Below are 14441 nucleotides of genomic sequence, written 5' to 3'. Positions count from 1 at the left end.
TGAAGCTGCTCAATCCAACCAGCCCTCCTGTCTTGTCTGTGAAAGACTCTATTTGCCAGTTGGCTCTGGCCAGGTGTATCGCTGCCCAGGAGTCTCCCCAGGGACAGAGCTTGCAAGTCAAACAATTAAAAAAAAAAAACAAAACCAAAAAAAACCCCACCCCCAAAAATGGTGGTGGTGAAGCAGGGCTGAGGTTGAGAGAAGGCATTCACTGGAAAAAAAAAAAAAAAAGTAGGAGAATAAAATAAACAAGTGTAGCTTATGTTGGCAGTCTACGCCTCCGAGAGCATTCTTGGTGGAAAGCGCAGACGTGAGCCCCTCCACAGGTGGGCGCGAAGGCCGGCAGGCTGGCTCGGACCCAGCACCGGTCCCTGGCGCGGTGAGAGTCACCCTAAAGGGAGCCTGGCAAACCCCTGCTCGCTGCCTTTACTCCACACCGCTACACAAGAGCCTTTGCCTTCTTCTCAGCCTAGACCTGGGACCGTGGCAGTTTCCACCCCTGCAAAGCAGGAGATGCCATCCCCAGCTGGATACGGGGCTCACGGTCCTGCTGCAGGGCTGCTCCTGTGCCACAGGTTTGCTTGCTGTCTCCCCAGGAGGCTTCACAGCTCCGTGACACATCCTTTTGATAAAGATTTCATGGCATTTTTAAACATAACTATCCCTCTATCTGTGGGGGCACAGCTCTCCAGGGCAGCCCTTCCACCCAAACACAAGCAAAAGTCCCCTGAAGCCCCTTCAGCCAAACATCACTGGAGCATGGCAGTTATTCATTAAAGAAGAGGTACTGTGAAATGCTGTTACCAGTTTCCCAAACCTCAACTTGTGTGGTGCAGAAGACTCTCGCTTGGTTCACTCCAAATGCAAGGAAGGGCCTCGGCTGCATCCAAAGCACAGAAAGGACTGGAGCAAGAAGGGAGGAATTGTTTATCGTCTTAGTCCCTACAGAGAGGAGCAAAATTTATTTTCTCAGCGATCTGTGGTTATGCCAGCCTTTCCAGACACATGGCAAACCATGTGCCCCCATTGTCTGTGTGGACGACAGCTGAGGCTGCGTACCTTGGCAGAGTCCCATGCACTTAACGTTCACCACTAAGTTATCTTAGCTGTACATCAAAAGGTTGGGGGAACCTGCAAAACGAAACCTTCCTAACCCAAAAGCAGCCCCGCTTTTGCTATCCGGTGTCTCCCACAAGGCAATGCCTTTTCACGCGATGCAGCAGCCCACCTATATTGGTGGGGAGTGCAGAGGTATCACAAGCACTTCTAACAATTTATCGGATGAAAAGGAAAGAGTATGTTGAGACTTGGTGTTCACTGGGAAGCAGGAGTTAAGACATTAACTTTGTAAGTCAACATGGAAGACGACAGCAGACATGAAAAACAGCCTGGCAAGAAAGTGCCGCCGCATTACAAGCTGAGAGCTGGCAAGGGGGACCCCGCCTGTGGTCAGCTCATGGAAAACGGATGCCAGATTCGGCAGCTTGCCACCACGTTGATGCTCACAACAAATACTGAGGCTACGTTAGAGTGGCTGCCAGATCTCTGCTGGCTCCCACAACCTCCACGCTGTGGATGATGGGCAAAGGGAAAGGAGACTTCTGGACTCACCTGTGTGCTGATCCCCAATACATAAAATCCACATGCTACCTTATAGCACCTCTTCCTTGACACCTGAGCAGTAATCCTCGGGATTTACATGCAAAGTTTCAACTACTAAACTCAAAGGAGAATCAAGCCTGTTATCCCTGTTTTGCACACAGCCAAGAACAGACAAACAAGTTGTCTGAAGCTGCATGCCACGGGGAGAAAGCAGGTCCTGTATCCTCTTCCCCCTCGTGGGCAGTCATCAAGCGATGCAGCATCTCCCCACCTTGCCCTGGCAGGCTTCAGCCACTCTCACAGGCAGCAGTGTCAGCCTTCCCGGCCACGCACCCTGAGCACAAACCCTCCCTCTATGCCTGCTGCTTACACAGCCTGCTCCTCCTGCCAGGCTATCCCCTCGGAGCAGCCCTTCACAACACGCTGGCACTTGCCACAGGCGGTGCAAAGCCCGACAGCAGAGCCTGTGTGTCAGGAGGTGTTTGCCTCCCTTCCCTGAGGTTAGCAGGTGGGCAGGAGCCCCCATCACGGCACCCGACAGCTGGTGGGACACAGCTGCGGATCGCTCACAAACATGAGCTACAGGACAAAAGAAAGAAGAGCAGCGATGAGCACAGCTAGGCAGGCAGGGAAGCCAAAATGACGGGTTGTGGTGTTAATGACTTGTTCATGCTGCTGTTCCCTAAACCTTTCAGCCCTGGGGATGGCCTGGTCCTGTGCTGCTTGTGTAACTCCAACTGATGGACCCTTTGGGCTCGGGCTTTTCTTTCACAAGGTATTTGCAAGGTACCTGACACGGGGCATGGGACCAGCAGCACCAACAGGTTCTCGGAAAAATATAAGGAAATCTCAGCTGTGTTTGTCTAAATTATTAATAGAGCTCAGACAAACCCAAGAATTACTAAGTATGCCTTGGAACTGAACTTTGCTCCTTCCTTTCTATCTCTTTTAAAATAATACCACTAATAAAAGACATTGTAAGCAAAAATCAGGCATAAGATAGCACAGCTGGTAAAGTATTGATACTCCACAGGAAAAAAAAGATATAATCACATACCAACAACAAAGGTGAATGAAAAGAGAGCTCAAAGCTCTTCAGATACGTTTCCTGAAAGTTTGCCTTTAAGCATCCTTCTCTAACAGGGCTTGAGAAGGTCTGAAAATATTACGCTCTATTTAAAGTTTAATATAACCTGCAGTGCAGACATTTCTGATTGTAGCTACCCATCTCCCACAGCGTGAGAAAATCATATCGCTTTCAGCTTTGCGCTTCTTGACTGATGCCTAGCTATAGCTCCTCTTCCTGTGGGCCAGCTCCCTCGGTGCCAGTGCATCTCCTTTCTAAGGACAAACCAGGACTGGTACTTTGCCTGTGGATGCCAAGATAGCAGGTAACAACAGCTTCTCCCATTCCTTCTCCCCCGCACAGCGCGGACCACAGCCCTGCTGCCCTCACAGCAATGAGGCCTTTATGAAATCCTTTCCCCGCCCCCGCCCCCCCCCAGCCTTTCAAATGAACACCATAAAAATCCACAAAACCACCATAAAGAGCCATTCTTTTCAGCCACTGCATTGGCAAGGCTGAAGGTTTAAGCAACCAGCTGCCTTAGCTCCAGACCTCCAGCCTACCTCTAAACCAGGCAGCAGACCTGGAGATACAGACTCACATTATTTCAGTTTCCCTAGTGCATTGTACTTCAACCACAGCCCCCAGCCCTCTCCTCGCTCAGGAGCTCGGCAGGGCCGTACGTTAGCAATGCACTCGCTCGCTGCACGATGCAGCAGGGCGGGAGGTGGAGCCAGATGCTTCCACGACAGATTCACTATGTCCCTCACAGCTCTGCAAAACTTAACTTCCCTGGAAGGAATTCAAGATCTGACTCATGTCCAGTTCTTCTATTTTAATCGTTCCCTCTTACATCATTCTAGGAGGCCCATGGTGTCACATGCAAACTCCCCCTGCCCCCCCCACTCCTACTCTGCTGAGCACTTAATCTGTTGCTGCCTCTTACCCCAAACAAAACCAGGTAGAGGAATATATTTAATACCAACTCCTTCCCTGTTCTCCAGAGCACTCACCAGCTTGGGATGGCAGCTAGTAAGGGCTTCCAAGAGCTCTCCATTGCAATGACAACACTGAAATAGAACAGGAACAGTAGCTGCGCCAGCAAACCTAGCAGCGTGGGGATGCGAGAGACCGGAAAATCACAGCAGGCTCACTAACACTGCAAACCAGCTGGGAGACAGCATGGGCCAGGAGATAAGTGTTGGGAAGGGAACCAGGTCAGCTGGTTCCTACTTTCCGCTCTCCCAGTGACTTCCTGAATAACCCTGGATGTCACTTAATCCGTTTGTTCACGCTCAGAAGTACAAATCATCAGCATCGGTCCATTCAAGATTTCTTATTAAACCAGGTATCATAAGACGGGGATGGAGCCAGAACTCTCTGAAAGAGCTGAGTAGAACAAAGGTGCTCATGCACAGCCATTTAATCCCTTCTCTAGATCCCAGCCCAAATGCCTCCATGGCTGAGAGATTCCCCACTGATCTCAGGGGAGCCCCTTGTTTGTAACAGTGACCGCCAGACAAAAGCCCTTGCCTGGAAGATTGCACATGCTAGCCAAACAACAGCTGGAACACTTTGAGCCTCCAGCGTGCTCTGTGCAGGAACAAGGCAGAGAGCAGAAACCCTGCACCTAACGACAGTTGCTTTGTTTGTTTTACTCTGGTCAATGAGTCATCGTTACATCGATGGACTCTCTGCAATTATTCATCACAGAGGTTTCTGGTGCAACCAGTGGCTTACAAAAAAATCTAAGATCTGTACAGATTTCCAGTACCCCCCCCCCAAAAAAAAAAAATAAATCTGCTTGATCTCCCCCCACCCTAAGGAGAGAACAGCCAGGCAGCATGAATGTGGCACTGTCGGGATGTTTGCATGGCTTTTACTGCAAGAACGCCAGCGAGCGGTAGGTAGGTGTGGGACTCTTGAAAAGCATGTGTTCGCAAGCAGGGGTGACAAGGGGAAAGCACTGGATTTTTCTGTGTGTGGGTGAGTGGACATTTCACAAGGAGCCTGTGAGTGCAATGGTGTCAGGAGATCAAGAGAAACTCAGGCTAACGTGAATGACAAGGTGCAAAGCCATGAGACACACCAGAGCATGAACATGCCTGATTGCTGACTCCTGCAGCAAAAGACTTTAGACATTTTGTTAAAGGAGGCACACAGAATTGCTTGGAAGAAAGCTGATGTGAAAAAGGCTTTCCTTTCCCTGTTTCTTCTGCTCATTTCAGCACTTTTCTCACCTGCTTTTGTTTCGCCTTCTGCTACAGTCAGCACAAACCCCGTTCTAGGCAGCTCTCTCAGTTTGCACCTTGTATCCAGCCCTACCTGCAAACACCTCTTCCTCCTGACCCAGCTCTCCAATCTCCCTGGCCTCCTTGCTCCTCAAACACGTCTTCCCCTGACCTGTCACTGCTTTAACTCTGTACCACCACCAAGGACAAACGGGTTGCTACACAAAAGTGCACCTGCATTATACAAACCAGGATGGTACCAGGGTTGGAGACAATCACAGCAAAAAGAGGTGACGGTGAATGGGACTGGTGGGAGTGCAGAGCAGTGGATGTAACAGAGCGAGTGCAGACACCTGGGGTGCTCCAGCCACGGTGGGGAATCAGCAAGTGCATTCAGGGAAAAGGCTGGCCAGAGAAAGGACAGAGGGGAGGACATTGCAGAAGAGAATCTGAGAACCTTTAAGATCCAAGGGACCATGGAGACAGTGCAAGAAAGAACAAAAATGTCTGTGAAGCATGCGGAGCATGGAAGAAAGGAAGAGAACAGTATGTGTCTTCAGTATTCTTACTGCTTGACAAGAGATACACGGAAAGGTTTGTTTGATCTCCCCATTTAGTTCCCATCAGAAGATATGAAGGGATCCAGCCAAAAGCCAGATGTTTTGTTTTCAGTTTCTTTCAACAAGGTCTGCATAATAGATGAGGAAAAACTTTACCGGCCTACCCATCTTGCCCCTCTTCCCAGGAACTCCAGGGATCCCCTGCAAGGAAAACACACAGAGAGAAAAATAAAAGGTCTGGTTGAGAAAGCAAACAGCCAACCAACAATAAAAAACAAAGCTAGAAGAGAAAGGGGAATGCAAAACAGGCTAATGACTGCGGCATTGTTCAGGAATCAGAATGTCAGCTGCGAGTGCAGAAGACAATTAACCTTCACCCACTAACTACGGCCCTCCCTGAGGACACACACAGGCAGCGTCCACACCCAGGGCAACTGGCTGGAGCTGTGTTTAGCAGGAGCAGTCATTAAGCTACTGGTCTGGAACCGAACGAAGGCCACCGCCAAGGCACTCGCTGGAGAACTTCTGTTTGTGTTTCTTATTTAGTTATACGAGCACTAAATCAGCGACTCTAGCGCGCAGGGTAGTCCCCTCCCAGGCAGGCACATGCACACTCGCTCCCACACACTCCTGGGGCCTCTCTTGTTTCTGGAGCTTGTGTTTGAGGGAGAAAAAGCTGGAATAAAACAGTCTTCATCTTACAGCAACCTTCCTTAGGAGCTCTTGCAGTGGGAAGAAGGGGTCCTTGGATGGCTAGAGATCAGGCAGATGGGGGGACGTGGGGGAGAAGAGCAAAAAAAGCAAGGGTGGTCTTGCAAAGCTCTGAACACGTGGGTTTGGAGAAGGCACAATGAAAAGGGGGGGGGGGGGGAAGGGAGGACACACGGAAACGGCAGCCACAGCTGCCCGTCCACAGGTCCCTCTCCTGACTGCCCAGCTCGATACGACTGGAAGGAAAGCCCACTGCCAGAAAGCCCCAGGCACTGGCCTTTCCAAGAGCCGGCTCGTTCCAGACATCTCCAGCTAGACACCCAAAATGCTGGGACACTGTGGCTGCAATGTCACTCCTGTGGGGGCAGGGAATTTCCACATACATTTCCCCCCCTGTCCCATCCCACTAAGATCAGCTATTAAGGGGGAGGAGGAAGGCAGATTTTTAAGCAAAGGACAATACAGAAAAACTCCTCCCTACTCAACAGTGAGCTCTGATGGCTCTGCCTGAAGCCTAGGTTTTCCTGAGCTGAACGTCAATGTTATACAGGGACACAGGTCTTCGTGCAAGGGCAGAAAGAGGCTAATGAAGGCATGGTTAAACATTCGGCATGCTTGCCGAAGGAAAGGTTACAATGAGCTCTGAAGAACTGTACTGAAGCAACACACCAAGGTTTTCTTCGCAAAATACTCACTCGTTCTCCATCACCCCCTGGTAGCCCAAATAATCCTGGGAGACCAATATATCCCTAAAGAAAAGAGGAAATAATTAGTCAGATACATTTCTCTATTAGCTAGCAGGCAGTCTGTTTTTCCTGAGCAGCAGAGCATCCTCCAGCGCTGGTCAGTGGCAGCATGATGAAATAAACCTTGAGGCAAGTGTATATGCCCATGGACTGCATGGTGCTGGCTTCCACGATGTAGTCCAAGGGCACATACCCTCACACCAGGGATCATGAGGACTCCAGGCAGGAAGAGGCCAGCAAGAAGGAACCTTACCTGGGCTGGCTCTAAGTGTACCTGAGGGAAACGGAGCTTTGTTCAAAGTTAGCAAGAGCAACAGCAGAAGCAATCCATGAGCCTACACCTCCTTTCATCTCTCCAAGGGCTCTTTTCCTGCCTTTCGCACTCATTCCAAACTGTGCTGTGAAAATGTCCTGTTGCACCGAGCCCTTTCTGCTTGTGTCACTCAGTGGTGGCACACTGCAGCTCCTTCTCACCCAAGCACCAAGTGTGCCAGGCTGCCGACCACCCTGCTGCTGAGGAGGAGCAAAAACCGTTCTGCCTCGAGCCTTTCGGCAAACTGCTGCAACACCAAGACCTTTTGCAAACACACTGGCAGCCCAAGCAGCAAGGGCCCTGCCTCGGCAGGGAGAGGCTGAGCATGCTGCTCCAGGCTCTTCGGGTCGGTGTAGGAGGCTCAACCAGTGCGTACACACAGACCTCCGACACCCAGCTACAAAGGAGCCTCCTTCGCACCAGCGTGTCTCACACAAAACCTGCTCCTTTCATCCGCAGGCGTCGCGTTTTCAAGGACGCGGCGTTTCCCTACCGCCTGGGGATCCTGCTCAGACAAGACATGCTGCATAAAATGCTACATTCCCCTGCCCTTGCAACAATCAAAGCCTTGTGTTTAATCCTCTTTGCTCAGCAGTTAGCACAAAGTTACCTTGTGTGTTGGTCCTTTGCAAAGGACTAATTTGTGCCAAACATGCAGAACCAAGAGGAAGTGAATTTCAGCAGGGAGCCCACTCACAGTGGCACCTCACTGTTACAAGAGCCAAGTGTTAACACTGATTTTCTCTCATCTTTCTTTCTCCATCATCACTAAATCTCCTACTGTCAACCCCACCAAACTTTTTCACCAGTCCATCGCTCCTTCTAGGGATAACATGTAGCCAGGCAACACGGCTAATGTCAAAACGATGCCTTTGCCTCCCAGATCCCAAGACAAAGCAGGTAGCTCCTGAACTACTCCCTGCAGAAGCAGAAGCAGAGGTGAGGGATGGAGAAGAGCCCACAGCTGGCTCCCTCAACCCACAACGTGCACCTTAGTGCTCAGTTCTGATGGACTGCAGCTGAACTGAAAAATGGCTTTCTCGGGTAGCTATCGATATTTCAGTCCTCAGCACTCAGGGCTGCAAAGTGGAAAGTAATTTTCAAGTCTTACATTCTGCACATCTACCACATGATAATTACGTGAAGTTCTGGTGAGGCCAGCGAGACAGATGGACCAGGGAAAACTTCACCACCTGCAGAAGCCAGGTGAGCTGCGCTATCTCAGATCTGCCTCTCTCCTGCAGGACATCGAACAGGCCATCTCCCCTCCCAGCTCAGCAGTGCAGCTAGCTACAGGGCCAGCATTTGTTTATTCCTTGCAGTTTGCCTAGTGATGAAAGCCAGCTGGTTGAATTCACTGCATATAGAGAAAGTATCACATGGTAAAGAAATGGGGGATTTTATTGGCTCTGAATCTCTTTGTGATTTTATAATTGCAGGAAAAGAACAAAACGTGATTAACTAGAGTCTCAACTGGTAAAATAAAATAAAAATAAAAATTCTTTGCAGTGAGAATGAACCCCCAGCAATTCAATTTGGTGAGCAAAACCAGGCAGAACAGAGATATTAATGTTTGTATTTGCACATGGCTTCAAGATGCTGGCTTGCTACTCTGCATAATGATATAAATCACTCCCAAACCCAGGACTATACCCAAAAGAGCTCATATTCAGCATGGTCGAAGACCGCTGAACCACACTTAGTGAAACTAAAGAGGCCTTTGGGAGATGGGGCTCACAGAAAGTTCAGACTTTGGTCTTTGGTAGGAATTTCTATGCCATTCTTTCCTGCAATGTGAGCTCTGAAGGGGTTGGCTTCGTATCATCAGCACTATTGGTGAACTTTCATCTTGGTACATATTCCATGTTTAATTTTAAATATTTAGCAGTGTTTTAATAAACAAGCAGTGCACAGTTCAAATCCCCTGAATTCAACAAATTAAAGCAACTAGTCTCAAGATTGCAAAATTCAGCATAAAGATTCTTGAGAAGCCTTTGGTAAAAACAAGCAGAGAAAAGACAAATGAAAGGCTGCTTACCCGACTGCCCTTTGGGCCAGCTTCCCCTATGGGGCCAGGTAAACCCTACAACAGAAGGGAAAAAACAAAGACAAATGTGGACAGGCTTTAACTTAACCCAACGAGCAGTGCCAAATCCCCAGCACCGTCCCTGCGTGGTCCTGCTTTCAGGGCCAAGTCCAAGGCCTATCAACTAAGGAGAAAAAAGGACAAAATGATACAAATAACAAATCTCCCATTGTTGGGGAGCTGAGGCTCTGCAGAACCTGAAACTGCTGCACATAGTGAGCCTTCCCCGGGGCTGAAGTCGAGATTTCTGATCATAAAGACCGAAAGAGCTAACGCAGCAGGGTGCACGGAGGTTGCGTTACACCTCCAATGCGATGTACAGTGATGCTCTGTACCCAGCAGCTCTCGAGTCATTTTCCTGCCTAAGTGAACACACACACAACAAATGACAAATGTATTTCAATACCTGTTTAGGGAGCACAGGTGGGCCCTGATGTAGTGAGAAAGCCTCTCCAATTTCTACAGCTTAGAAAGTCACTTAGCAGTGCTGGAACTGCAATATCTCTATCCCTTTGCAGCATCAACAGCTATAGAAAGAACTGAAAATACATTCCCCATTCTACTGCTATGCCTATTGCTGCTCACTTAAAAGTACTGTGAAAAAGAACCCTGTAAAAATGCATAATGAATTTTCATGTTTATTGTCTTCTAGCAAGTTTCCAGGTCAATTTCTTTCTAGTTCCAAATGTTGTCGGGCTTTTCTGGAAAAGGGGAAGAAAAAAGAAAAAAAAATAAAAAAGGCTAAGCCCACATTTTCTTTAGCTGGCAGCACTGCACACTCAGCCTGGGATGTGAAAGTCAGGTTGTGCCTTTCCTGGCTCATGCACCATCGCCAAAGATTTCAGCCATCCGGGTGAAGTTAACAATTCTGCCTATGATGTGCAAATCAAAACAGAGCCAAGCTCTCTCTCCCATCGTGTGGCAGAGCCAGCACAGCTGACAGCAGTAACAAGTAGTAAAATCTCAGTAAAGTAAACAGCTCTGATGCTGGATACACACCGCATTCAGATATACTGAAAAAAGGTGACTTAAAGAAAAAGAAAAAAAAAGAAGTCACTTTCCTGACCCAAACCACATTTTAAGAAAGCACTTTTGTTCTTCCTATGTCGGGCACAAATATTTCACCCTGCTTATCTGATGGGCACAACACTGCTGTGAAATGTTAAGCAGCGTTCATTAACCTTGTATGTCCAAAACAGCTTGAACTTCTCCATATTGGTCATATATTGGTCATATAACACAGATTCTTTGGTATGCAAATCTTGAAGAGCCTTTCAGAGTATGAACGGAGCATTTAGTCAGGTGTATAAAGCTCTCCTCCAGTCCTACCATCTGCACTCCCCAGTGTGCTAAGCAAGGTATCAACTTAATTTTCAGTTTTAAATGGATCATACATTATTGATAGTTTGAGGCAGGGGGATGCAGACTTGTTCTGTACGTCTAGTTCACATTGCACAGCTGCGTAAAAACACACATACAAACTCATGCCAAGTCTGAGAGACCCCTGACAGGCTGCTGGGGTCTTTGGCACCCACCTGGCCTCTCCGCCATGCACTGACAGATAAACGGGACGGAACCCAACAGTAACGTGTTCATTTCAGAAAACCATGACAAATTCATTTCACTCTAAAACATTACAGGGCCAGGTCTTCTGCCCTCTAACAGATTCCATTTAGGGTTTTACAAATTCTTCCTCTTAATTTTTCTTCCTACTTTTCAGTATCTTACGTCAGTAAGACAATAAAGTATCCAAACTTAATCTCCACTCCTCCGTTCCTAAAGTCACCATTTTTCATTTTTTTCAGAATGAAAACAAAGACTTGGTTTTCTTTCATCATCTTTTCTGCAGCTGCAAATATTATGTTCTATATATTTATGGTCCATGCATGATTTTATATGTGTGTGTATATATATATGATTATGCTAGTGAAATTTACTAGTGAGAGGGCATCTAAATAATTTCTTTAAGTAATACACCTTTTGCTGTCTCAGATTTCTAACTTGTTCAACATCAGATACAAAATGTGCCTAAAAGTGACGAGAATCACCATTCTGTGATTCTATTAGCAGCTTGCAGGTACGTTTCTCTGCTCTGCTGTTTTGGGTTTTCCTCCCCTGCCCTGTTGTTATATTGAAGCAAAAATCTGTCAGATTTTGCTATAGAAATTCAGGTTTTATCTATCACAAGCATAAAATACTTTCTAACAACCTTAGTGCCCTCAGAGTTGAAAGACCATGTCGTTGATACAGCAGCTTGGGGAGGGAAGAAGGAAAATATTCAGACGTATTCTAAAGGTCTGCACTGTCTTTCGTGGGGCACGTACTCAGCTACCTGCACACCCAAATCCCTAGTCTGTGCACAGCACGATGAGATTTACTGCACCTGCCTGCCAGGATAACCTTTGGCACCTGGGCTTCCATCTGGTCCTCGTTCGCCCTTCGGAAAGAAAAAAAGAAAAGGCACAGAAGGTGAATGTCACACTTGGGAAGCCCTTTTAGCTGCTTCATTCTTTGAGCTGGGGGCTAAGGAGGGTGGAACAGATTAACCTGATGCAAATTTATAGAGAATAAGAAAACATTGCAGGTACACAGTGGAATAAATTAATGAGGGGGGAAACACATAGAAGCCAAGTCAATAGGATCCATGCATTAAGCAAGTGTCGCTATTTCTCCTCCTCCCTCCATCTGCAGTGAAAGCAGCAGATAGTTTGAAACAAGGAGGCTAAGAGAAGGTGTAAGGCTACATCTATATCTGGCATATGGAACCGTTTTACTGGTGAGGAAATTCTGCCAAAATTCTTCAGAACTAAATGGATTCATGTATAATATCCTTTAACATCATTGCTAACAGGGCCTGCTATTCATTGCCTTTTTTTTTTTCTGAACTGCAAACATCAGACTTAACCAAATAAAAAGGGGGGAGAAATGGGGAGAGGGGGAATCGGCTTTGGGAGGGGAATTACATGTTAGTACTTAATATGATGTGGTTAGTTAACTCCAGACGAAATTAATGTAAAAGGAGAAATAAAGGGGGAGCAGAGTAAGCTGGTATGTCTTCCACCATGTAAACTTAACATGGCTGAGCAATAAAAATCAGAAATTAAATTTAGAAGCTCTGAGGCAGTCTCCTCCCACCAACCTGCTGATGCGCAGCCAGCCTACGCGCACAGCTGCCGGCAGTACGGGAGCTCACTGCGCATCCCCCGTGTGTCCCCGGCTGCCCCTGGAAGCAGCTGGCTGTCCACACCGAGCGGGACGTATGGCATCCAAACCAGCATCAGAGTCAGCAAATCCACCCCTCGTTAAAGGTCCACTGCTGGAAAGTGGGAAGACTCACCTGGTGTCCAGGGTGGCCTGGTGGTCCAGGGTAGCCTTTATATCCCTGTTGAAATAGGATGGAGGAGATGAATATGAAGGAAGGGGATGGGGGGAAAGGAGTAATAAAATGTTCTGATTTTGTTTTGAATTCCTCTTTGCAGGGGGGAGTAAAGTTCTGAGGAGAAGCAGGTTTTAGGTATGGGATAGCACTGCACAATCAGGCTGTGGCAGCAGCAGCCCACACCCACTGGGGTCTGCCCTTGGGGGTGGTCCAGCAGGACGCTCCATGAACAGACCTGGACTTGTATCTACACTCAGATCTGTCTACTTGTAATCTACACCTTTAGCAAAGTGATCCTTAATCCTTGGGAAACCACAGGCTTGTAGGATGAAATATTGGCTTTGGGCCAGTTGGGGGACTACACAACATGAGTCACATTTCAGAGTGCTCACTTTCACTTCAGAACTTGAAATACCATAGGAAACATCAAAATAACTGTTTACTGTCATGGGAAAGTTCAGTTTTGTTTTTAGCTTGAATTTGTCTAGCTTCCAGCTTTTCTAATCTAATTACTACAAGGTACGACAAGATTCAGAGTCTTTCATTATGAAGCTACCTAAACCAGGGAGCAAGCCATCTCTTAACCTGCTCTCTCTCTGCTGAATTAATTAGAATGAGTTTCTTAATCCAGCTTGTTAGCTGGCAAGTGTTGCAGGCTTCAAATCATTCTCACAGTCTTTCATAAACCTGCTTCAGTTTTTCAGGGTTTTTTTGAGAAGCAGGACAAAGGTAGCCTGTTCCACTGCAGACTGATCAGTATGTATTTTAAGAGTTTGCTTTCTCCAGGATTTACCTAGATCTCTCTTCAAACACCGAGTCAATTCTGCAAGTGACAGGCACTTCAGATTCCTCCGCCCCCCCCCCCCCCCCCCCTTATTATCTTGCTTCACTTATTTGAAACAAACTTATTTCCATCAAGTGCAGTCAGAGCAGATCAGAAGATTGAGTTCAGTTACAGAGGTGACTGTTTGGCTGGGCTACTAGCAAGATTTTTAAAAAAAGGCAGAAAATTTAACTTGAAACAAATGGGAGAGAGAAAATAAACAAGAAACAATCCTTGCAAAGATACTACAGAAATAACAAAATGCTTTAAGGGTGGGTTACAACCGTGAATTGTAACTCAGCCTCCGCTACTCACCCTGTCCCCAGCCAGGGCTCCTGGCGTGCGTTGCCTGCGAAGCCCACAGGGAGCATCCCCTGCTCTGGCAGCCGTAACCGAACCCAGGCTTGGCCGAAGGCTCGGCCTTTTGCTTCACTCACCAGATGAACCCAGGCCTGTTTCTGCTCCCAGGTCCACACCTCTGCTTAACAGCTTTTTTATTCTTCCCATGGGCTATTCTAGACCCGCAGCCTAAGCCTTCGCTGGCGGAGGTATGCAATGCGCTCAGCCATCCTGGCTACTACCCTCTCCCCTTTGCATTCCTCCTCGCTCGTTATTTCAGACATTTTGGCCTGGAAAAACATTGATTCCCTTTTTCTCAATTCTCTCCTGCTTGACCTGGCTGAGGTAGCATGCCCCACTCTTGACTGAGTTGCACCTCCAGAGAAGGCAGCGGCTGACCCGAAAGACCATTTGGCTACTGGCTGGCCCTTACTTGAACCACCCCGAAGGTCCTTTCTCCGAACGCTGCTAGTGCCTTTTGGCCAGGGGCTCCTAACTGGAAGTGCCTCAGCAGCTCCTGGAGCAGGGCTGGATGACAGGACTCCCTGCTCCTCTCCAGGAACCTGCCCCGTGATATCTTCCTCT

At 47.8% G+C, this 14441-nt stretch overlaps 1 protein-coding gene across 2 annotated transcripts in view; it reads right to left on the bottom strand.

Annotated features, from left to right (window-relative positions):
• The window catches only part of COL27A1 (collagen type XXVII alpha 1 chain), a 160065-nt gene that overhangs the window by 100629 nt on the left and 44995 nt on the right, over nt 1-14441 (bottom strand). For both annotated transcript variants that reach the window (XM_027809525.2, XM_027809526.2), the window contains 5 exons: nt 12653-12697; nt 11699-11752; nt 9268-9312; nt 6866-6919; nt 5616-5660 (listed from right to left, as the gene is read on the bottom strand). In XM_027809525.2, coding sequence (XP_027665326.1) covers nt 5616-5660; nt 6866-6919; nt 9268-9312; nt 11699-11752; nt 12653-12697 — 243 coding nt within the window. The remainder of the gene's footprint in view (nt 1-5615; nt 5661-6865; nt 6920-9267; nt 9313-11698; nt 11753-12652; nt 12698-14441) is intronic.

The sequence above is a fragment of the Falco cherrug genome, chromosome 9, assembly GCF_023634085.1.
Source record: "Falco cherrug isolate bFalChe1 chromosome 9, bFalChe1.pri, whole genome shotgun sequence".
In the NCBI taxonomy this organism is placed as follows: Eukaryota; Metazoa; Chordata; class Aves; order Falconiformes; family Falconidae; genus Falco; species Falco cherrug.
The sequence above is the reverse complement of the archived record's forward strand: the minus strand, read 5'-3'. Positions and strand labels throughout refer to the sequence as shown.